At 36.2% G+C, this 26155-nt stretch overlaps 1 protein-coding gene across 4 annotated transcripts in view; it reads left to right on the top strand.

Annotated features, from left to right (window-relative positions):
* The window catches only part of LOC124607173 (golgin subfamily A member 6-like protein 22), a 311550-nt gene extending 288550 nt beyond the window's left edge, over positions 1 to 23000 (top strand). For 3 of the 4 annotated variants that reach the window (XM_047139399.1, XM_047139390.1, XM_047139407.1), the window contains 2 exons: positions 18216 to 18326; positions 22189 to 23000. In XM_047139399.1, coding sequence (XP_046995355.1) covers positions 18216 to 18326; positions 22189 to 22579 — 502 coding nt within the window. In that variant the 3' untranslated portion in view covers positions 22580 to 23000. Of the gene's footprint in view, positions 1 to 14015; positions 18327 to 22188 lie in introns of those variants that run through there. The other variant, XM_047139415.1, reaches the window with a different exon arrangement.
* The last annotated feature ends 3155 nt before the right edge of the window (positions 23001 to 26155 follow it).

The following is a 26155-nucleotide window of genomic DNA, read 5'->3' as shown; positions in this document are numbered from 1 at the left end:
GCAATGCCATCCATCTGATCATAATACTGACTGTTGTACAGCAAAAAATATGACCTGAGAGTGAGCCTAAATAGCTCAAGCTCATCACTTTCAACAAACTGGGATATTGTGTCCAAAGAATCTTTTATAGGCACATTTGTAAATGGCAGCACAACATCAAAACTGATCATAATATCACCATTCAATAAGTCAACAGTTAATCTGGCTGATAAAATTGGCAGAGTTCTTAATACAATATTCACAGTGACCTACATACAGAGTGAGATTGGCCAAGTACTTAACCAACTTGAATATCAGTGAACCAGTTGTGGTTATGAGGAGGGAGCTTGTATATCAGTGAACCAATTGTGGTTATGAGGCAGCAGAAGGGTGTCATCCTTGTAGATGTTCAGTAGAGCATAAACAAGTGGTCTAGGTGCCTGAGGAAGAGGATTTGTGACCTCACTATTTTCCAGTACAGAGTGCTTAAGAAGCTCATATGGCTGTTTTCTTATTGTTGATGTTGGGCTGCTTCTGGAAGGGACCATATTTGTGTGAATATAGGTCATATGCAAATATAGGCTGCACCTAAACTTTTGACATGAAATTATGGTTAATAGGAAATCTCAAATATAGGCCGCACTGCTAAATTTACCTCTGATTACAAGGTAGTACATGATGCAGACACTAAATTAAGTTGGCAACCCTACGTAACAATTGAGCAACTTCAAATTATCAGCTATGTATCTTGCAAAGGAATGCAGAAAATGGGAAGGTGGAAATACATTTCATGTAGATGAATTCAAGAACAGCTACTATATTTGTGAGTGAGGTATACAGTTTTTTCTGCTATTTTCTTATTAAACTGTTGATGGTTTACAAAGGTAACTGCAGTAACTTGTAATGGTATTAATTTAAGCCCACAAGAAACATGTACATGTCATTTTTAAATGATGATTGATGATCTGAGGGGAAAAAATCTAAATTATAGGCTGTGCCATGTGTTTTCAAGCTAAAATTTAGGAAAAAATTGTGGCCTATATCCGTGCAAATATGGTGTCTCTGTCCAGTGGTATGCAAATCTTTGTACCATAATCTGTGTATTTCATAATTACAGCTGAGTTACCCTTGTCAGCAGGAAGAACTACAATGCTTTCATCACTGCATAGTACGTGCAAGCCATTGCGCTCAACCCTCGTCATGTTGAATAATAGTAGCTTAACTTTTGTGAGAATATGTCAAGAGTTGGCTGTAGTTCGCATCTGTGATGATATTTGCTGGGAAAAAGTAACCACATCAACCCAATCCCAGCCCACAAGTGCTTCAGTGAAACAGTGGACAAAACACAGATTGGAACAAGCTGTATTCCCATGATAGTAAAGCCGCCAGCACCTAGCGTTACCTGACATCCAGCCCAGAAGCGCACTGTTTCACAATCATTGGTACGTAATGCAAGAATAACATCTGACACATTAATCTGCCACATGAACTGAGCTACATACACAAGGGCTTCAGAAACAATGGCTACAGCATTCACCAAATAAATGAAGTGATCTCAAGAAAGAACCACTATAAGACCATTGACGAGGAGCAGGAAAATAAACTTGCTGTTTTGCTGTTCTATGGTTCTATGTTTGACAAGATAAGCTACCTACTGAGAAATACACAAAATCAAATGAATCTTCAGGCCTCTGACAAAATCAACAATTTCTGAGATCAGTTAAAGATGTGTAAGGTCTCAGAACACCTGGGATCCACAAGATACATTGCAAGTGCGGCCAGTCTTACATCAAACAAACAGTGCACAATGTAAAAGAATGCAGGACATAGTATGAGAGGTTTTATCACCTATATTACCCCAAAAAATTCACTTTAGCTGATAATGCTCTGAAAAGCGGTGACTGTTTCAAATTTTATCAAATCACTGTCATGGCACACTAGTGGCCTCTGGGACTGTGAAATTAAAGATGCCATCAACATAAGGATCATTGATGACATGCTAATAGAGACAGTGATCTACAGCTCAGTGCTGCATGGGATCCATTTATTGCAAGGGTGAATCAAGATCAGTTAACATCAAGTCAACATACGCCATATATGGTGATACTGAGAGCACAGGTGACATCACAACTGACAGCTAGCATATTAAGGGTATACTTGCAGTGCACTGGCTGTCGTACCACTTGGCAATGGCCAAGGAGTGCTTGGTCGAAAGCTTGTGGCATTTTAACTACTTGACACAGCTGGAAACCGAAGAATATTTTATTCAATTAATTGTGTGTTTTGCTCCGGAATATTTTATATTATTTCTTTTGATAATTGGCTTCTGGGCAGCAGCATGGTCCTGAATACTTGGGCCCAACACCAGTCTACTGATCATCCAGCCTTTGATCTCTGTTGCTGACCTGGATTGGAGTTCATCTGCAGTAGTTACCAAGGATGTCTACTAACTGTTTGACAGTATGTTTTAGAGTTCAGTGATCCTTGTCAGTTAATTTCTTATAACTTCCAGAGTGGAAGTTTTTTTAGAGCTTCGCTTGTGTTTCACATTTGAGGGACATCTTCAACACGACTTGTTATTTAGAGTTTCATAATGTAAAAACTGATATTCTACGTGTAGTTGATCAAAGTAATTGAATGATGTGGCCCCTTTGTGTATTGCTGTTAACTTATCAGCTGAGCAAGCACCTTGAGGTTTCTTGTAGTTATTGGACTAGTATATTGGATGATCATGTTCTGATTATTATGACTTAATTTAGTCTAAATAAATTTTAATGTGGTAGTATAGATCACTGCAAATCAAGTGTGACACAGATTTCAGCCCTTTCCATGCTGTGAATTGGAATACATGGTCAGCTCAGTGCAAACAATTTTGTTTTAGTAGGCTACTGTAGCTACCAGCATCAGCACCAAATGGTGCATGTGCATCAGAAGTACAGTAGCCATTTGTTCTGTTATAAAGAAAAGAAATGGCAGTTTTCCATTGTGAGACATGGTGTTGCACAGGGAGAGAAGTGTGAAGCTTGTGAAAATTGCTTCACAATTATTCTTCCAAGCATATGAGTAACCATACTATGTTTTCTACCAACCACAAAAAATTATCTTGCAGTATCTGTTTGTTACAAATGTTGCAACACAAATCACAATTCAGTGACCGAGCATCAGCTGTCTTGTATTTTTACAGTGTAGCTGAACTTTGTAATATTTGTCAAGGAAGTATCTGTGTTTATGTTATGAAAGTAGCAATATACTGGCAAAATAGATTGTGTTTTCCAATGCTATGCTAAATGGTGCTTTGTTAAGTGCATATGAAGTAGGTTTCACTAAGGTGTGCAAATTTAACTCATCTGTCTTCATGGCCTAACAGAAAACGTATCTGTGAAGATTCATCCATTGTGCCTGGGCTCTTATATACACTTAATACCCTCAAATGCATAACATGATGCCAGAAAGTACATCTCGTGCATGATGTCTGGAGACTTTCGTCAAATATATCACCATCCCTCTCCATGCAACCTTGCCTTGCATGTTTTCTGTCTTTCTTTATCTATCATTTTATTCTACATTCTGAGATTTCTTTTGAGTTATCTCCAATTTTTGGGCTAATGAGACCAGCAGATTCTTATTAGTGTTCGGACTATGAATTTTTGCTGTTTGTGTTCTATACCTTAAATCTCAGTGATTACCCTGGTTCGGGATATGGACTACATTCCTATCACTTTCTTCTGGTTAAGTAGCTGGCTTCATATTTCCAAAGATTATACTTTCAGCCTTTGTTTCTTATGTAGCTTTTGTCTGCACTGTTTCAGTTGTTCCTGTGTTAGACTGTAGTAGGTTGATGTAATCAATGGTAAACATTTTCTGAATTCCAGGGCGAATGTCAGATTTCATCAAAACATTGGTTACATTTGCAAAGAAGGGTCTGTGTCAGGGAAGGGGAAGGTTAATTTGAGCATTTTTGTTGAGCAACAAACCTGATTTTATGACATTGTTTTGTAACTGCCATGCTATTAATCTTATTTTGAGTGACTTGAAGACAAAGGTATTGCTTCTTTCCCTCTCTTTCTGAGGAATAGTAACTGTATGTTTAACTGTGGCAAAATTTTGGAGAATTAAATGTGGAATAAAATATTTCCTCTTCTTTCAAGCTGTCATCAAAGTTCAAATGAGGACAGCTCATTTTGTTTTATCACAAGATAGAGGAGAGAGAGTCATGGATATGATAAGCAAGTTGGGATGGTAGTCATTAATACAAAGGTATTTATTGCTGTGGTGAGATCTTTTCATGAAATTTCAATTTTGTTGACTCTCACCTACATAGGGAGAAATGACCCTCAAGATAAAAAAGAGCCATCAGAGATCATAAAATCTTCTCTACAGCTATTCATAAAGAACCAGAAGGCCTGACACTGAGCATAAATAAATTATAAACTCTCAGCTAGCTGTATTATGGTCTATAAACTTACCGTGTTCCTGTTATCAGTTATGAGTGGTGGGGAAATAATAAGCAAGGAAATAAAATTGGAAATGTCACATCTCTATCAAAAATACCAACACATAAAATTTGAGGGAGCTTCCCCAATGATTTGTCACACAAATAAAGGTACACATATCAATATAGATTTAATCCTGTATGACTTTTCTATTTCTTGTAGCTGGTGGGGGAAAAGAGAGAAGAGAAGGCTTGCATACAATCTTTCATAAATTTTGGAATTTGTTTATTTTTCCCCTTACCTTGTAACAAGAATTTATATAAAATAAAGGAAAGGCAATCACTCATTAGCAGGTGAGTGATGTGTGGCACAAAAACACACCCAACAGAAAACAGTACTTATACTAGCTTTTGAGCCCTTAGTAGAAGTACACACATAAGTGCACATAACCACACAGACACCCAGATGCAGATGCCTATGACCACAGAGAGAATTGCTATGGCCACATGTGTATGCATTTGTTTGCTTTTGTGTGGCTGTGTGCATGAATGTGTGTACTTCTACTAGAAAAAGAGAAAATGCTTGAAAGCTAGTATGAACATTACTTTTTGTAGAGAGTGTCGGTGCACCACACATCAGATAGCTATAAGTCAGTCATTGCCTTTCCTTTATTTTACATATTATCCCATACAAGACTTCCCATTATTGTTAATTACAAGTTACTATAGTTAAAAAATTTGTAAAACAGCATATAATTACATTGCATAATTTCTAAAATAGACTATTTTAATCACCTTCTGCAATCATAACACAAGTGTCTAATAGGTTATATATGCAGCTAGTCAACTGCTATGAATCTGATTACCTTATTGAGACATTTGAGTATAAATAAGTGGCCAAAAGTCAAAGGGAAGGTTGCCATATTTGAATATGTGCCATGTATGACACCTGAATGTTGTGGCTAGATGTGGCGTATGGCACAAATGTAGACATGATATTTAAACAATCTATTACAAACAGTTGTGCACTGAACATGACACCACATTGTGAGTTAACCTACTTTGAACATGAGATGATAAACAGTGCACAGTGCATGGGTCATATCATATCGGAGACTACATAAGAATTCTGGTTTCTGAGGTCATGTATGGAGGGTGGATCTGTAGTATCTCAGCAACAGTATTTCAAGTCATGTTAACTGCAACACAGGATGGCCACAAGCATTTGACAAATGGATGCAGAGATCCATGGGGCAATCAGTTGTCGACTGTGAGTCAGATCACTCCCAGTTTGAATGTGGGCCATCAGAAAGCCATTTATCAAGACTGTATGAAGACAAACAGACTGCATGTGCTCCACCAAATTACAATCTACTTTTGTCCTTTCACTGACACCTGAATGCAAAACTCAGCAAATATCTTGCGTCAGCTAACATCATCAGTGGACCATGGAACACTAGGAGCAGATAGTACAGTCTCTGATGAACACCAGTTTCAGTGGTATCAAGCTGGTGGGTGCAAGAGAGTGTGGCATTTGCCCTATGAAGCTATGGGTCATGTGCGTCAGCAATGTTGTGTCCAGGCAGGAGGTGGCTGAGTTATGGTCTGGCCTGTATTCACATAATCACATTTAGGCCCCATCATCCAGCTGCAAGGACCAGTGACAAATGCATATTAATGGAGGAGCTCGCAGACCATCTGTATCCCTTTCTAACATTAGAATACCCTGATGGAGATGCTATATTTCAACAGGACAGTGCAACATGTCACACTGTTTGGTTGCATGTAGTGATGAACACTCTGAAAAATTCAAAGCCAAGGCTTTATTTTCACATCTCAATATTAGAGCCATTTTTAAGATGATCGGTGCCTTCTCTTATTTACAGACACCAGCTTGCTGTTCTGTATCATGATATTCCAGAAATTTACCTGTCCTTTAAAGCCAAAAAGAACTGATTTATCTGAGTTTAAGCTAGTGTGTGCACCTGTCTTAGATCTTATCAAATAACACTTCAAAACCAATTATCACCGTCTTCCACATTAAACAAATAATTTACGATAATTGATTCATGTACCTGTTGGTAAAATTACTTTATTTCTCATTACTAATGCCTCACATTTTTACACATATATAAATAAAAACACTCTACTTATTTGGACACTTTGTTCAAACTAAAGTGCTCCTTGTCAGTATGATAAAATTTATTCTCACCAACAATTATTTTCGCCACTTGTGCAATTTTGCCAGTTTTTCCATCGGTCCAGTAATTGTTGTTTTTCTAGTTCTGTAGGATGATGGTTAACCTATGTTATAGTTATGATTATTCATCTTAAATGTGCTGTATTTTGTATATGGTGTTGTGGTTGTGGTTTTCAGTCCAGACTAGATTAATGCAGCTCTACATGCTAGTGCTAGCCTATCCTCTACAAGTCTCTTCCTCTTTGAATAAGTACTGCAACATGTGTTGATTTCAACCCGCTTGTTGTATTCATCCCTTGATCTCCCTCAGTGTACACATTGAATAACATCAGGGACAGACTACAAACCTGCTGCCTCACTCCCTTCTCAACTACTGCTCCTTTTCATGTCCTTCGACTCTTATAACTGCAGTCTGGTTTCTGTCCAAGCTGTATATAATCTATTGCTCCTGTTTCTTATCTCTAATTCTCACAAAGTATGTTAAAGTCAACATTGGCAAAAGTTTTCTCGAAGTCTACAAACACCATAGGTATAGTTTGACTTTCTTTAATCTATCTTCTAAGATAAGTTGTGGGCTTGGTATTGCCTTGCATGTTCCTACATTTCCCCAGGAGGCAGACTAATCATCCCAGAGATTAGCTTCTACAAATTTTTGTACATACCTGCACATGAGTGAAACTTTACATTTTTATGGATGATCAATTCCTCTTCTTATACTGAATATATCTAACCTAACATTAAAGCTCTTGCATTCTAAACTGTAGTGTTTCTCTGCCTTTACTAATTAATAGACAATATCAACACCAGTTTTCTTAACTGATGTCAATCATACACTCACGAGCCAAAGAAACTGGTACACCTGCCTAATAATGTGAGGTGCCCCACGAGCAAGCAGAAGTGCCACAACACAATGTAGCATGGGCTCGACTAATGTCTGAAGTAGTGCTGGAAGGAACTGACTCCATGAATCCTACAGATCTGTTCACAAATCCATAAGAGTGCAAGTGGGTGGAGATCTCTTCTGAATGGCATGTTTCAAGGCATCCCAGATATGCTCAATAATGTTCATGTCTGGGGAGTTTGGTGACCAGCAGAAGTGTTTAACTCAGAAGAGTGTTCCTGGAGCCACTCTGTAGCAATTCTGGACGTGTGGGGTGTCGCATTGTCCTGCTGGAATTGTTAAGTCCATCAGAATGCACAGTGGACATGAATGGTTGCAGGTGATCAGATAGAATGTTTATGTACATGACACCTGTCAAAGTGGTATGTAGATGTATCAGAGGTCCCATTTCAGTCCAGCAGCACACACCCCACACCATCACAGAGGCTCCACTGCCTTGAACAGTCCCTGCTGACATTTATGGTCCATATCCATACACATCCACCCACTCAATACAATTTCGAACAAGACTCATCAAATCAGGCAATATGTTTGCAGTCATCAACAGTCCAAAGTCAGTGTTTATGGGTCCAGGTGAGGCATAATGCTTTGTGTCATGCAGTCATCAAGGGTGTACAAGAGGGCTTTCAGCTCCAAAAGCCCATATGGATGATGTTTTGCTGAATAGTTGCATGCTGACACTTGTTGATGGCCCATCATCAAAATCTGCAACAATTTGCGGAAGGGTTGCACTTTTGTCACATTGAATGACTCTCTTCAGTCATCATTGGTCCCATTCTTGCAGCATCTTTTTCCAGTCGCAGTGATGTCAGAGATTTGATGTTTTACCAGATTCCTGATATTTGTGGTACACTCGTGAAATGGTCATACCATCACTACTTGGAGATGATATGCCCCATCGCTCAGCATCAACTATCAATACTACATTTAAACTTACTTAAATCTTGATAACCTGCCATTATAGCAGCAGTAATTGATCTAACAACTGCTTCTGACACTTGTTGCCTTATATAGGCTTTGCCGACCGCAGCACCATATTTTGCCTATTTACATACCTCTGAAATTAATAGTTTCTTTGGCGCTTAAGTGTATAACAGCTGTTCCCTCCAATGGAGACCAGATAAACATGGAATACAGATACATCCTAACACTTATTACTTTCTTCAACTTAATTTCTCAGTAGAACACTTGCACACATATACTGTTTTCCCAACACATATAAATTTCAGATTAATATTGCTTGGAAATATTTAAAAATTTCTTGTACAGTAACAATAATATCTTTCACAATATTAATGCTTTAGTGGGTTATAAATGAGTATCCTTACTCCAGTATGTATAAATTTGCCTCTTATCAACCACCTGCTTGTAAGTAATGTTGACTTGTTACATTTCTGCGCCAGTTTCTTCCACTTTTTGTGTGCTCTTCATCTATTATGTCTGTTGTATGTTAGTGCTCATATATGCCACAAATTTATATTTTTAATGTTTTCATTACTTAAAAATCAACAATTATGGGATTGAACATAGTGAAAAAATCTGGTTAATGTAATCATATGTCTAGCCTTCTATATTTTTGATGACTTCCCAAAATGGCAGCTAGATCAATATAGTTAGGTATTGGCATCACTTGAGCTTGCAGAATGGTCTTGACAGTGAAGAGAGGGTAAAATATGAATCATAGAATAAATCTAATGTTAAAAAATTTCATTTAGAAGCCAACACTACATAAAAATAGTATATTTTTTTCTTTCTTTCTTTCTTTCTTTTCTCTCTTCTCGTCTCTCTTAGTTCAAAATATAATGATGGAACATGCTACTTTTCTTTTTCTTAAGAGACTCATTTTTCTAGGAAGATTTGAGTAGTTAAAATAAAAATAATAAACATACCAGTGATCAGTGTTATTCATATTTACATGATGGTCCTCCCAGTTATGAATGAAGCATTTTATTACCGAGTTACCACATATTGCAGTGCCTATATTCCATCCTGTTCCATGTCTTGTGTTTAATTAATGTTCTCAGCAAATCAGTATTCTGTTGATGACTCAGTAAAACACTGAGTGTAATGAAAATAATCGATGGAATATAGATATTCACTTACCATGTAGTGGAGGCACTGAGCAGTCAACAAGTACACAAACAAGATTGAATTTGTTGCTAAGCTTTCCTACTGTTTTCTTCCTTGGAGCTCAAAAGCGTATACATACTCATGCGTAGCTAAATTGTCTCATCAAAGCTTTTTGATGATTTAAATCTTGTTTATATATCTGCCTGCCACTCAGTGTCTCAACAACATTGTGAGTATTTTACTTACCACCTTTTTGCCACCTGAAGAATTATCTGCAAGTTTATACTTCTCATATTCAATATGAACTGTGGTACTGTGTCTCAACACAACTTAAAACTTCAGTGAATACAGCAGTTTTGTGTTCCTTTAAGATAGTTTATTGTATCTGCAGTTACATCAGCTTAATGCTAAAATGCAATATGTTAGCAAACCTGAAACTACTGTATGGGAACTACAAATCTCTATTTTACATTATTAAATGTAAGACCAAATACAAACCTTGCAGACCTTCCTGAAAATTTGTTGTGCATTTCAGAATTGTATTCCATTGTAAAACTTCCTTTTTGATATGATAGTGGGAATATGCAACAGTGAAATGAGAAATTGTGGCAGAGAATATTCATAGTATTTAATGCATAAAATTCTAATCTAAACTACAAAATAAAATTTGATTTTGTTTTAACATTAAATCCAATGAAAAGAATCTTGTCTACAGCAGTACTTCATAATGATTGCCATCAAAACTATCACATAAAATCATTATGAAATAATAATTCCAAGTTACAATACATCAAAAAATTCTTTTAAAATAGTGTACATTCATGATTTTCTTCCAGAGCATTTTAAATGCTTGAAGAACTATAAAGTGAATGGATATTTACATTCATGCTCTTCATCATGTGATGCAGTACTCAATTTTAAAACAAAAATAGACATAGTCAGAATGTTATATAATCTGTGATTTTCAAAAAAGATGATGAAGCATGCAGTTTAAGAGCACTACAATCCTGCAAACCATTTACTATGAAGAAAAATTATGAGGAAAGTAATACAGAAAATCTCATTGTAAATTAATAAATTTATTCATGTTTGACACTAAAACTCTTGTTAAACCTGGTGTAACTGATACACCACCACATTTCACATTTTAAGCTGTGTAGATATGTAAGATGGCTTTACAAGAGCAGTCAACCAACCCCCCCCCCCCCCCCTTCGCTCCCCCAAAGGAGTTTGGTACATTCTACAGTTGTTTTACATACCATTTGTCCAGGAACAGCTTCAGCACAGTTAGCCATTGACTCAAAACACAAATATTTATACAGCAATTTCAGCTTCATTGTTCTGTAACATATTTTATTGACATGAACATATGAAAACAATTGATTATGTTTGCCTTTCCCATTCAAATAATTACAGGGGCCCACAGTAAAGCAGATACAGGCCCAACTGTGCTGCACATAGTGTGCTTTTATAAAAGATTAGTTACTTTCACTTCATCCTATGGACATCTAGCATGATTCAGTGAATATCCATATATAAAGATGCTTTTTGAGAGTGTATTGGCATCATGGAAGCTGCCTGACAGCTTTTTACATTAAGTTATCCAGGGTTATGACAAAACTACTGACCACAAGGTCTTTTATGACTTTGTGAAACCAGCCAACTGGCTGCTGATGAGCACATTAGTATGGGACATCATCAAAGTGTACAGACAGCTGCAAATGAAGATCCCCTACTTTTCACTGTACTGTACATGAAACTTCTGGTTCACAATATGGCAAACAAGACTTTATGTAGGATTCTACACATCATTATCTATGATGTTTTGAAATACGAGAATCTTTATAATATTATTATAATGCTAGGCAACAAAGCTTACATGCAAAAGACTACCATAATACTACCATAATATCAGGAATTTTGCTGCTGGTTATTACTGTAATAGCTACAAATATTCTTTTTTCTGATGATGATAATAATAATAATAATAATAATAATAATGAGCATATGGCACTGGTGGCTGGGAGACCCATCGCGGGGCGGTTCGGCCGCCACTCCACAAGTTCTTTAACTCCACTATGGCGACTTGGGAGTGAAGGAGGATGAAATGATGATGAAAGACACACAGCACCCAGTCATCTTGAGGAAGAGAAAATCCCTGACCCCACCGAGAATCAAACCCGGGACCCCGTGCGCCGGAAGCGAGAACGCTACCGCAAGACCACGAGCCGCAGCCTTTTTTCTGATGAAGCTACATTGTACAGAGAAAATATTGTGAACATTCAAAACATCCATCTCTAGACATAACAAATCCCTTGTTTAGAACATGCACCACATTGTTAGATATGATGGTTCATTAGTTTTTGAGTTAACCTTTTAAGCACCACAACAGATTCCAAAGTAACAATATAAATCACTGTTTTCTGGAAAGATATCATTCCTCCCCTTTTGGTATACCTCTAAGGCTTTTTCAACACAAATGGATCCAATTGGATTGTATGCTGATGGGTAATTTTCCTGCTGTATGTATTTATATGAGGGGATTTTTTGATCTTGCTCGGTATCCAGTTAGGTCTCCCAATTTGAACTGCGTGAATTTCTCCCTGTGGAACTAGCTGACATTAGTGCAGTTTAGTATCCAATGGGACACTGTGTTTGACTCGATAGCACTTCTTCCTGCAGCCATAACTACATTTGGTGTTGACATATTGAGTAATATATCCACTAATATGAACCAGCATTCAGAAACAGTCATTGCTGGTTTTTAACAAAATGAAACGATATTGAATTTTGTGTTCTTGGGAGGGGCTAGTACAACTGTTGGAATTCAGAGCCTTTAGTGATTTAACTACTCAGCCACACAGTGAAATCATGTGTTTGTGATTTTTTTATGTATAGAACAGTGTGGACTATGCAACATGTCTAGCATACATTTGAAAGGACACTACTGCAGGGAGTGTTATATTTAGGTTTACGACTACAATACTATCAAATTCAGGTTCCTTGAACTGTCCTGTTGTGTTAATCTTTTAACATGCTTTGAAATAAAGTAATAAATGTGTTAGAATTTATTCATATCAAAATATCTACACTTTAAAATACATCTGTTTAATTCAAATTACATATTCACTGGTAAGGTATACATTACTTTTTTGAGCACTGAACAAAACCAAGCTTCTTGCTTGTGAAATACAACTTAAAATCTATTGAAACACTTATCCCCAGTCACCGTATATATTGTTCACACATTACTATAAGGTGTAATGATTGCACTTTTTCTAGTTATCTACAAAGAATCTTCTCCCTGTTGATAACATGGTACAAAGCTTCATTTCAGTGGCGATAATTTGAAACCAACCTACCTCTTATGCGTAGGTTATTAGAGACTTTTGTACTAAAAGTGTGCCCTGATGTTGGCATGTGGATTACACTTAATCTGAAAATTATTCTTTTAGTCAATCAAAAATGTCATGAAGGAGCAAAGTACTGGCCTCTGGATATGAAGATGCCAATATTCTTGAAAAGCCCTTTGTTATGTATCACAGTCAACCTCACACAATATTCTTATTGCTTACATTTGCACAAGAAATACTGGATTGGTGTTTAGTGAATTGGGGTAATAGCCTAATGATCTGGGGTTAAGTCAGAGATGGTTGTTAGACCTTCTTTTTTACAATTAAAATAACTTTTATGTCTGCCATATATTAACACTAAAAAATGCCAAACCTCACCAAGGCTCAAATTTCGCTTTAAATTTTAAGCTCCTCATGATTAGCTAACTGGGGTGGTTTACTGGTGAGGGGAAAGCAAACACATTACACCCAAAAGGTCCTATGTGAATGTAATAACATGGTGTTCTCAGCAAATTGTCAGTGTAATGTCTGCATTATGCACTTTTACCCAGAACTTATTTCGTAACATAGCATTGAGACAAAAGTATAGTTTGCAGCTCAACAACAATGGGGAACACTGTAAACTGTAAAACAAGTGGAAATATCTATATTTTTGTAAATTTTTAGACAAAAATGGCTGCTTAGCAAAACATTTCTTTGTGGATAAATGAAACACTGGAAAATGCATGAATGACTCATAGGACAACAGTTTGTGGTATCTTTTGAGTACCTTTGTGCATTGTGATGTCAATAATTATTTAATTTTTTTAATTGGATAAGGCAGTACTTAACCTTGTAACATTTAAGTTTCTTAAAATGACAGTGCACATACAGAGTTTTTCTGGCCTCTTAAGAGTTTATATTTTTGCACACTGAGCACAGTAATGTTTAAACCTGACACTAACGATACAACTGTGCAATGTAATCTGTACCAAAGCATGTATCACAGAAAAAAAATCCAGTGGTTCATGAAGGCCTGCAAGGTTAGCAAATATTTTAGTGACATTCTTTTTAAAATTAAGGTTACATTTTGTTCTCTAGCAACACAGAAGACAGCACTGGCGGAAAACTGCCTGCTGCGCTCTCTGTTTTCCTGCTCCCATTCCTTTCTTGGCTCCTTCTGGGTTCCTTTTCACTAACAATGTCATTTCTTTTGCTATCTATTGCTATTCTTCTTTATTTAGATGCTTAGCTGTATTTGTTGTGTAAAACTTTCACTGTTGCATTTTAACAATGCAGGATAATTGCAATTGAATATAGGCCACATTCATCACATTCCAAAAGCATTATGCTACTAGCTCATAAGCATGATTTCTGTTGTAGATGAATGCAGACTATTTCCAATTATTACCAAAAGTATGAATTGGTTTGTAACTGAGGAGTAGGGATGTTTGAGTATTACTGGATCAATCAGTATATAAATTTTTTTGATGATTTGATAAATGAGTCAAATTTTTGTTAAATATGTTACATTGTGCAAAATTGTAACAGCCTTTTTTTCTCTGTTTGTCAGTGTTTGTAGATTTCTTTCTTTTTTATGTTTGTACTTTTATATTTGGGCAGTTACTAAAAATATTTATAATTTTGATGACTCTTTATGTAATATGTTGTTGGATGAACAGAGAGATAAGACAAATTTGTTTGTGCTGAAATGAAAAATAAACAGCACTCATAGACTATGCGCCCTATGCTATGCCATATACATTTTAGAAGACTTGGTCATTCATAGCATTTGTAGAGGAATGTGAATGACTCCTAGACTGATATTGGCATATGCAGACTTCCATTTTGTAAAAGAATGAAGAATTTGAAAGGAGTCAAATGTGCACTCAAGAACTGTTTACAGAGGAGTCCAATGTACACTCAGGAACTGTTTCACAACAATGCAATCAACAGGAAGTAGAGGTCATTTGTATAGCAGCTGATAGAAGGAAAGAGAGCCAGATACAAATTGTGGTTTATGTTAGCAACAAGATATCTTATTACTAGACATATAAAATTGCACCATTAACTCTTCTCCTGGGAAAGAACAAAAAATCCTTATATGTTTCAGTTATCATAGAAGCCATTTAAATTTGTCTTCAGGTGTCTTTCATGAATGATATGTAGATATTTGGAAAATATATTTTGATTGACAAAAACTACTTTTATTGTGGGAGTCCACTTGCAAATTGCATTTTTTTAAATTGCCCCCCCCCCCTCCCCCACACACAACTTTTTAACTTTCTTATATTAACAGACTGTGACTTTCCTCTAGAAAACAATTAACACTATGCAGTTTTTAACAGTTTAAAATATTAGATCCTGCATTCAAATAATCAAAATGAGCTAATAACAAAAGATAACTGTAACACATCATATGACAGAAAAGTCTTTGAGTCAACTAGAAAAACTATGTTAGAGGAAGTTATAGCACATATAGAAAGGTATAAACAGTAATTCAAGTTTACCTAAACAGTTATGGTAGATTACTCCAGTTCTGTGAACTGGCCCTGAAAAGCCATTCAGTACCTTTCTGCTAGTGACAACTGCAACCAATGGTGGCATTTGGATGCAGTATGCAGGGACATAGTGCCAGTGCATCGCTCTCCCAACTGTCATCAGTTTCCCAGCTCTTGAAGTTGCTACTTCTCAATCAAGTAGCTCCTTGATTACAACAAAAATCTGAATTCACCCCAATCCAGTCTTCTGTCCAAGGGAATATCTGTGGCAGTATCAGAAATTGAACCCAGGTTCTCCACAAAGCTGTCACACATGCTGGCCTGTGGTGTCACAAAAAATAATTCATTCAAACTTGTGACAGACAGCCTCCAAAAATCACCTTGTATTTATTTTCCACCTGCTTTTCGCAGAGTATTACATACATATATCCACATCAACCAGACAAGGAACATAGATAAATATCTTTATAACTTCGATAATGAAATGCCCTCTTTTTCTGTTGTGTACTCCATAAACTGATTATTCATCAGTAAAAAAATATGAAAACCATTTATGATGTTTGTTAACATAATATACTGGGCTCTTACCTAGAAAATACATTACCATAATTACACTGATCCAGCAACTCTTCAATTGTAAATCCAGCCTAATAAAATTCCCTTAGGCTATGAAGAATTTTTTCTCAGATTGAGTGGTCCTATGTTAGTGACACTTGTGGATCAAATAACAAGAATGTTGCCACATTTTTCCTGAGAAAATGTTTTATAATTGTAAAATTGGTTGATTCCACATTATAGCAGTAGGTCACTATTATGATCCATGTAACATGAAACTACATAATTCTTTATTTGTATTTGACCATACTGATGTCAATTTAATGATGTACAAACCTGGCCCACTACATAATTCCAGGAAGAGATTTGCTGACATTGTTCCCCACAATTCAGTACCACAGCATAATTGCCCACTTCAGATCTATGGACCTAAGTTGTATAGAACCATCATTATATACCATTGTCCACAACCTTTATAAATATTGGGCTCTGGTGTCCAATCTTTCTTTGATGCATTTACATTACTTGGTTGATAACAATTTTCCAATGTAAGATTCTCTTGCTGCTTTTATTGTGTTTTGTTTCATCACATCATCATGCCAAGAATACAGGCTGTGTAATAACTCTATTGTTGCACAGTCTGAAGTGACATACTTTTTGCTTTGTTAAATGTATGACTGTCCTGCATCTCATTTTATTCAGACAATTATTTTCATTTGTAAACTGTTTCTCTTTTGTAGCCAGAAAAAGTCATCTAGAATTACAAATTAACCAAAATTAAGACTGATTTATTATCTATTTGTATTTTAACTCTTTCTTTAAATGTGCTAAATCAAATAACACAAGGAAATTCACAGTTCTGATTGACTTGGATTTTACTTGTAAGTGTAAACTGTTTGATTATGTGCATTTATAGCTATGAAAGAAATCTTCATTTTTTTCCCTGTTGTAGTTGATTCAAAGAATTATTGCAACCATATGTTACAGTATCTTTTCCTTTAATTTTTCACATTTTTATGTGGACACTTCTGAGTAACAATGCTATAAAGGCAGCATGTCAGTAGTATATTATTTGGGGTTCAAAAATATTTTTATGGTGAAGATGTTTATCTCATTTCTGAATGATACCATTAGCAGTTGCTGAATTCTTCCATGGTTTGACTGCCAACATATTTCAGGCTAACAGGCTTTATTATAAACTCTTTTGAGATCTCGCAAAACAGTACATACAAATGAACTAAGATCATAAAAAGTAGCACACAACATTTTTACATCAGGACATGTAGAACTACATACCTAAAGAATTTTATAATTACAGGAGTATGTTATCTTAAATAGTATTTTGATGTCCAAACAGGGCTACTTTGAGGCCCAAGCAACACAAGCAGCCACTTGAGGCACCAAACTGCTAGGGGTACCAGACGCATCCCTAGTGCAAAATGTGTACACTGGGTGTATCACAATTAGTGGAGAGAAAAACTCATTTCCACACTCGATACATTTAAATTACCAAGAGCCCAAGGAATGGCAACTAATGTATGAAGGTTGCGTGGGCAAAAGGGAGAAGGCTGCCAAATAATATGGCACTTACATGGACAAATGGAAGCGGTCACCAAATGCTTTGTCACTTGTATGGAAAAATGTTTTCGAACTGATTCTGTGTCCAGGCACTATTAATATAGGGAAATGGGAGACAGCATGGCCCTGTACTGACCTATTAAGTGATCTCAATACTTTAATTCACTAAATAATATATGTGCATACACAAAGCAAAGGTACTGTTTTTGATGCAGGCTCAGAACTACAAAACCAGAGATACAAGATGTGTAATGTCCAGTATTTGATGAATAATTATTAACAATTCAGTAGCAAACACCAGATAAGAAAAAAAATGGAGCAATGTGACTTCCTTTGGATGTATTTGCTGCTTGCTGTTTAGACCAAGAAATTGCAACTTCTGTTTTTTGTCCCAACATGCTACACATATCAGCACTGTATAACAACTGCAGCATAGCTTTAAAACTACTATTGCTTCAAGCTCACATATAGCAGCATACTGAAATTAAAACAAAAAGCATTTTATGTAATATGTATCATAGATGCACTAAGTACTGTTCATTTTTGCACTGACATCAGTAGTTTTATATACATTAAAAGGAAATGCACTCATTATGGACCAGATTGCCTACCTGTATGTTCCTTTTTCCATTTCCATTTCGCTCTCCACCCTCACCTTGGATCACAGGGAGCGTGATGCAAGACTGTCAGAGCTGAAGGAAAAATACGAAAAAGAAAAGGAACAATGGAATAAACTGAAAGAAGAAATGCAGCAGGAAATAAATGTTCTGAGTCAAAGGTGAGTTTCTAGCTTATAAAATAAGTTTATTATTAGTATAATGTTCTCTTGGATTGTTATTGTTAATAGTAGTATGCCATCAGAGGCTTCACTGTTCAGGATTTGATTGACCAGTGAACAGACCTTCTTATATGAAGCATTCCTTTGCTGATATCTCATCAGCTTTCCATTCATCCTGGAGTCTGAGTGACATGTCACTTTTCCTCAACTTATCATTATTTCCTCCCTCATGAAAGAACTAACAGCTCGAAATGTAAGGAATAGATTTTTTTCCCCCTCTAAGTACTGAAATTTCACCTTCTGACCAGCCATTCTGTCTCCTCACAGTTTTACAATTGTACAAATAATCGGGCAGTGGACACAGTAAGTTCTGTTCACAACTGGCATAGTCAGCATCAGTGGGAGTGATGGTATCATTACGAAACTGTTTAATTTGGAACATCATTTGGTCAGTTTTGAGTGTTACTCATCAGCCTGTGCCCTTTACCAGGTGTGATTGATAGTGGAGATATAGAAGATCAAAAGAAGAGTCACACATTTCTTCAGAGATATGTCTAATAAACATAATAGCACCAACCAGCTACTAATGCTACTTCAATGCTGCGAGGCAATACAAGACCCTTTGCATCACTAAGAAATTTCCTGGAAACAAATTCTGAGAGCACACATCCCAATAAAATACTGTAGCATCTTACTTTGTCCCACATGTATCTTGGAAATGGTCATGATGGTAAAACTAAGGGATTAGAGCTCATATAGAGTTTATCAACATTTTCACAAGCCATTTGCAAATGAAACAGGAAATGTGGGAAGTGATAGTGGTACCTGAAGTACTCTACCACAGTCCATAAGGTGACTTGCAGAGTATGAATGCACATACAGAACCAATAAATGGCTGGTGACATTATAGAGAAAAATGTTTTTATCTTACTTGTTTCAGTTAGACCCCAAAAATACCTCTTGTGGTAGAAGTTCATGTCCAATATGTGTAGCACATGTTGAAGCAGACTGGTGCCAAAACCTCAAATGGAAGTCAAATTAACCACAAGGATAAGCAATATTTAAAAAGGAGATCATGTATGAAATCACTTTTAAATTTTAACGTTATTTCTTCAACAGTGCATATTGATTTTGATGATAGCAAAAACTAATTGACTTTTGAGTTATGAACTTATAGTGAAAGAAAATAAATACATTAAGAAAAATCGCTGGCTCACAATCTTTTTCACAGCTGTCTTAATGTTCATGCAAAATTTTAACATTTCTGTGAAATAATGACATAAAGGTCTACACAAATTCTGAAGTGTGTGACTAAAGTAAACAAAACCAGTAATTTGGCAGATTAGTTAACATTCCTTTCCCATGAAGAGAAAGTGATGAAAGGTTTTCCTGTCAGGTCCTATTGAAGATACGACATGTATTCAGTGAATGAAAGCCAAAACAACCAATTAAGGATGAAGTTGAAGCAATAACTTATTCAAAGAACCTGCAGTAAATCATTTTTAATAACAATTTAGTTCCCAAAATAAGCACACTAGTGGAGGATTTCATGAAGAGAAAAATTGCTTTAAAACAGTTTGTGAAGTGTTTTGGCCATACTACTCACGGTCCAGACAACTTCCCACTGATTTTCAAGTGTTTTCAAACTAAAATAATGGTGTGTGTATGACCAATTCCATAGTTGTCAGGAGTTACTTGGGATTGACTTCTGTCAGTCTAAGCATAGCAGATTTTTCACATATGTTTATAATGAATAAATTGAACTACACAGAGTTTCTTTAACAACCTATTTAATAGAACAAAGCTGAAACATTTATACCATGCATATGTTATGTGTCCTAAAGTAGAATCTCATCCTAAAATTGAAAAACTCTGTCAAAAATCATAGCAATCTTTGCTTATGTCAAACAAAGAATATTATCATAGAATTGCAAAACTCCAGTAAATATGGTGACTATGTAATCTTGAACACACATACTTTTGAGTATGTAGTTTTTCACAGTGACCTTCTGGAGAAGATTTGTATTCAATCTCAACCTTTTGATGACTTCCTCCAGTGTCACCATCAGGCAATAGGGAGTTGGGCACTTTATTTAGTTGGGCAAATTATGTCACAGAGATGTTACGTAGTCATGGAACTTCCATATGCCACTGGAGATAATATCAGTGTCTGTGACTGAAAAACATGTAGTTGCAGTTACACTGGTCAGTCAGCATGAATGATTTCAGAAAACTGAGTGGACTCGTCATTCAATATCACAATTTCAACAATATGCTATTGCCAAACAAAGCCTTATAAACAAATGTACGATTATGTTTGATGAATCGGAAATATTATCCCATGCATCTACTACAGCAATTCTGTCATTAAAGAAGTCATTTAAATCAAGATGTGTAACACCTTTAACCAGAACAAAGGCCACACCTTCAGTGGTGCACAGAAACAGGCACTTGATGCTGAAAGGCAAAGAAATCAGCTGAGCCATCAACAATCTAATGAAAGCAACATTGCTACTAATGTTCTTCAGGCATAGACATAGACATTATCTGACAGCATATGGAAGTTCCGTAACTTTGCGATGTTTCCGTAACTTAATTTGTCCAACAGAATAACATACCTAACAGCCTATTGAAATATCTTGGCTCATAATAATGGAAGAAGTTGTTGGAAGCTCAAGAGTGAATACAAATCTGATGCAGGAAGAACTGCATGAAGCATTAATCATCGGGTTCGGGAGAAATATAGGAACACGTGAGGCAGTACTGACCTTATGACTTATCTTAGAGATGAACAGAAGAAATTTATAGAAAAAGATATAAAATGCAAACTGACAACAGCAAAAAAATTGAAAACGATAAATATGTTCACATTGCATATAAACTTAACTTTGGGTAGTCTTTGCTGAAGGTACTTGTATGGAATGTAAGTCGTATAAGGAAGTAAAACGTGATTAACAGTTCAAATAAGAAATATGCTGAAAATTAAATGAATAGATCATATAATTAATGGGAAGAAACTGAACTGATCCAAAAATAAATAAATTTATGTTTTTATTAAATGAAGTGATCAGGTGGTAGGACATATCATGAGACATGAAGGCATTGTCAGATTGGTAATGAAGGGAGGAGATGGTTGTAAAAAGAGTAGTGGGAGACTAAGGCTATACTACAGTAAGCAAGCACGCATGGATGTAAGTAGCAGTATTCACGCAAGAGACTTGTGCAGGACAGACTAGTTAAGAGAACTGTGTCACACCAGTCTTGGAACTGAAGACCACAATAACAACAACACTTGATGAAAATCTTTTGGGTTTCAAGCTAGGTGGTAGCATTAAGATAAAATACGTGGTATCTTAACACTACTACATGGCTGGAAACCAGAGAGCTTCTCATCAGAAGTAAATTCAGGGAGAGTTTGCATTCACACAACAAAAGCCCATGTCAGAAAATACATTATGATTCTGTACCATGTAATATTGTCACACTAGAAGTATGAACTCTTTCAGAGAAGTTCAGCTGATCTCCTGATTTGAGAATACAGTTACAGCATACTTTAATTTTTGTGGTTCACAAACTGTGTAGAAATTTTATGAAGGGCACAAAGAAATAATATGAAGGGAAGTGACCAAATTGTGAGGGTAGTTGTTACTTATTATTTTTATGATAAATTATATCAGAAACATAAACATTGTTGCCTTTTGATCAAAATATTAAAATATTTTCAGATAACTGTATCATCTGTGTGTGCCATGGATAGTTATAAATTGATGTAATGGTAATTTTATTTGCTGTGTTAATGAAACAGCTGAATTTCACTGCCCATTTGAGTTAAAGGACTTCAATTTTTAAATTCTTTTCACAGGCTCCATACATCCACAGATTTGCGGAAACAGCCTATTCGTGAAGAACATGAAGAAGTGATAGCAGATCTCAAGAAAGTTCTTGCAGAGCGTGATAATGAACTGAGGTTACTGACAGAGGAAAAAAGATACTATCAATTGCATTTCATGAAAATGCTCAAAGACCAAGAAGTAATATGTAGTCCCCAAAGCGTGACAGGCATTTTAGATCCACAGCAAGAACAGTGCTGCCGCAAAGGAGGAGGCAGTCCTGAATTCAATAGCGGCATGACCACCAATGTATTGCACTCTTCTTCATTACCTCTTGTTTCTGAGCACTATGGTCGATTTACAAATCGGTCAGCATCTACAGATGCTCTGACTGATGTTATTACTCCAATGATAGGTAGTTGACAAGTTTTATTTGTCAACCATTTTGATATATATTCTTGCAAGTGCACTTACAGTACTATATTGTGAGAATGCCAGTGCAATTTTATGCCAACAGTATGGCATCTTCAGTGTGTTACAATGTTTTAGAGGATCATTTCTTGTAATATTCCTGCACTTAATTTTTCAGAACTATGTTCTCTGAAGAACATCCCTTTAGTGACTGTTATGTCTTAGTTCATTATGAGAAGAATGGTAACATCACTGAAGATTTTTTGAAAAACTCTGATTTGTATACATGTTATCAATATATGTCAAAAGTGTTGTGAGAGCAGCAGACAATAAAATATGTCATGAAAATAAAATGGTTATTAAATAATAAGGATTAACAAAAAATAAAGCATTTGAAAACATAATTTACTATGAATGTGATGAAAACAAGAAAGTACCATTTCTTCTTTTTCTTCACCCTTTTCCTCTTTTCCTTCTTCTCCTCTTCATTTTTTTATGAAGAGAAAAGAAAATGACAGCACAGAAATGTTCTTTGGCAGAAAGCAGCATAATGAAATGTCACCATAGAAATAATGTCAACAAATGTCTCTTCTGTAAAATGTATTCACTTTACTGTGGATTTAAAAACAGAAAAAACGTTATATGACAATTTCAGTGCCCTTGGTCTAGGCAAAAAGTTTGTGTCTGACATAAAAATTCTTTCTTGTGCACTCTCTATGACTAGATAAGATAAAAAATATGAATTACTTGTTCCAGAAAGAAGTGAAATTAATTGTTTATATCTTTTCTTTGATGCAGGGTACAATTGCTTGGTCTCTTTCTAGCACAGCTTCCTGTCAAGAACATCCTACATTTTGAGGCCGTTTGTTTACATGTCTTCTTTGACCTTGTCTCACCATCATTTCTTGGGACAACCAGGAGATCAATTTCCTTCTTATTCATAATGAAGGTCAGTTTTTGCCATGAAGTCTTTGTTGCTTCTGGTGATGTGGCCATATCATCAATGGCACTTTTCTCTCAATTTGTTGCTGATTGCTGTCATCCACATCCATTAACATATACATAACATCCAACATTGTGACTGTCATGGACTATATAATGTTTTCATTTCCATTCCACACAGCACTTAAATACATTTTGTTGTTAGTTCAATCTTACCACATTACTGCTGAAATAATTATCACATATCAGGATCCAGTTCTTGAGATCTTTATGGGTTTGATCAGTGAGAACATAATTACACCACCACCTCCATCACCATATAACATCATACAAGAATAGAATGCCGGAAAAGATCTACTGTCATTGTGTTCTTACACAATTTGAATTATGAGAGAACAGACCCTTGTTGCATACCAACACTGATTTGAAAATGAGGTTGAATTTCAACTGAACTTCAAACAACATTCATAACATTACAGTTGCATCTGAATACATTGAGCTTAGACTTTGAAAAATGATGTTCACAGTGATGGGCTCATGAGGGACCAAGTTTTCTTGAGATCCGTATGCTATGTATAATGGCTGGGTGTTTTATTGCATCTATTTTACGGGTTCCATGATATTTAAACAGTACTTTATGTGTGAAAAAAAACAACACCATTAAGCCTTTGTATTAACATTTAGACAATACAGAAGATGGTGCTTCCATATATTTGAAGATGTATTTAATTCTCAAGGGCCAATTGCTACCAAAGGGGTCATAATATATCAGTTTTTCATCCCTGCCATTTCATATTTTACTAGGTAACAGAGAATGCACAGTGAAGAACTTTCACATCATACCAAAACCTATTGGCCCCCCTGAACTTTTATCATCATTTCTTGGTTTCTGAAATAGTATTTCTCACTTAGATATTCAAGTGTGGTATATGTCCTACCACACAACTTAATTTTTCCCTTCATCTTTTTCACTCATGTGTGGAATTAGGAATGACTGGAATATGGGTACAGAGAAAAGGAAAATATGTAAAATAAAACTATAAAAATATGTAGTTGTTCTTTATTGTAAATTATTCTGCAGTGAGAGAATCAGGTGTAACATGACGTTACTGAATTGCTTCTGTGAAGCAAAATAAAAATATATGAATCTCATTGTACCTTTCCAAACAGCATGTAATGTGAGCACACGAACCTCCAATTAGACTACTTTAGATTCCTGCCTCTTTTATTGTACTATTTTATATAACACAAAGGTTCACAGACTAATTTGTGGAATGTCAATCTGAGGATGAAAAATGTATCAAAATGTATCTCAGAAGATGTTAAGGACTATAGTCCAGTTAGTAATTTCTGGTAACAATTCATTCCATGACACACACTATTGCACTGAGACAAAGACTTCGCTTTTATTGACAAGAGGCTGCACCTAATTTGCTACATTATAAAGAGCATTTCAACAGTTTAGTGTTGCAATAATGGGTCTGACAGACAGAGCCATATTTGAATTGACATGGGGCTTACAGTTTTAATTTGTTGAGATGATTTACAGTGGGTGGAAAAAATATGAAAACACCACAAACACAGCCAATTATTGTGCCTAATACAGTGTAGGAAACCCATTGGCATTAAAAACAGCTTAGAATCCTCTTGGAATGGATAAATTCAGGTCCTGTATGGTTTCCAAGGAAATATTAAATGGTTCAAATGACTCTGAGCACTATGCGACTTAACTTCTGAGGTCATCAGTTGCCTAGAACTTAGAACTAATTAAACTTAACTAACCTAAGGATATCACACACATCCATGCCCGAGGCAGGATTCGTACCTGCGACCATAGCAGTCGCTCGGCTCCAGACTGTAGCGCCTAGAACCACACGGACACTCCGGCCGGAAGGAAATATTATACCATTCTTTTTGTAAAATAGTGGCAAGTGCAGGTAACAATGATGAAGGTCAATAGCAGATGTGCACCCTTCTTTTTAAAGTAGACCACAAATGCTCATAATATTGAGATCTGGTGACTGTGGTGGTGCCCTCATGCTAAAAAAATCAGTGCTGGATGATGTGAGCTGTGTGGACAGGGGCCTTGCCCTTTTGTAAAACTGCATCAGAGTTGGAGAACAGATATTGTACCATTGGATGGACCTGATCAGACAAACTGCTCATGTAGTCCTTGGCACTAATGTGACCTTGGAGGCCATGGGTACCACAGTATGGCTGCCTAAGTCAGCACCAAACCATCACCATGTTTCACTCTCATAATGTAAACTCGGCCAGAAGCTGGGAACAGTGTGAAACAAGACTCGTGACCAAATAACGTTGTTCCATTGCTCCATACACCAGTTTTTATGGCTTTAGCACCACATTTTCCTGTTACATGCATTTTCTTTACTAGTTTTCCCTGCGATTCTGTGCTTCTGATGCTCCTTTCATATTGTTTTGGTGCCGACAGGATTTGAAAGTGTGACATTCAGTTCTGCAGTGACTTTTGCAGCTATCATCCTCTTGTTGTTGTGGTCTTCAGACCTGAGACTGGTTTGATGCAGCTCTCCATGCTACTCTATCCTGTGCAAGCTTCATCATCTCCCAGTACCTACTGCAACGTACATCCTTCTGAATCTGCTTAGTGTATTCATCTCTTGGTCT

This window comes from Schistocerca americana, chromosome 1, assembly GCF_021461395.2.
Source record: "Schistocerca americana isolate TAMUIC-IGC-003095 chromosome 1, iqSchAmer2.1, whole genome shotgun sequence".
NCBI lineage: Eukaryota > Metazoa > Arthropoda > Insecta > Orthoptera > Acrididae > Schistocerca > Schistocerca americana.
The sequence above is the reverse complement of the archived record's forward strand: the minus strand, read 5'-3'. Positions and strand labels throughout refer to the sequence as shown.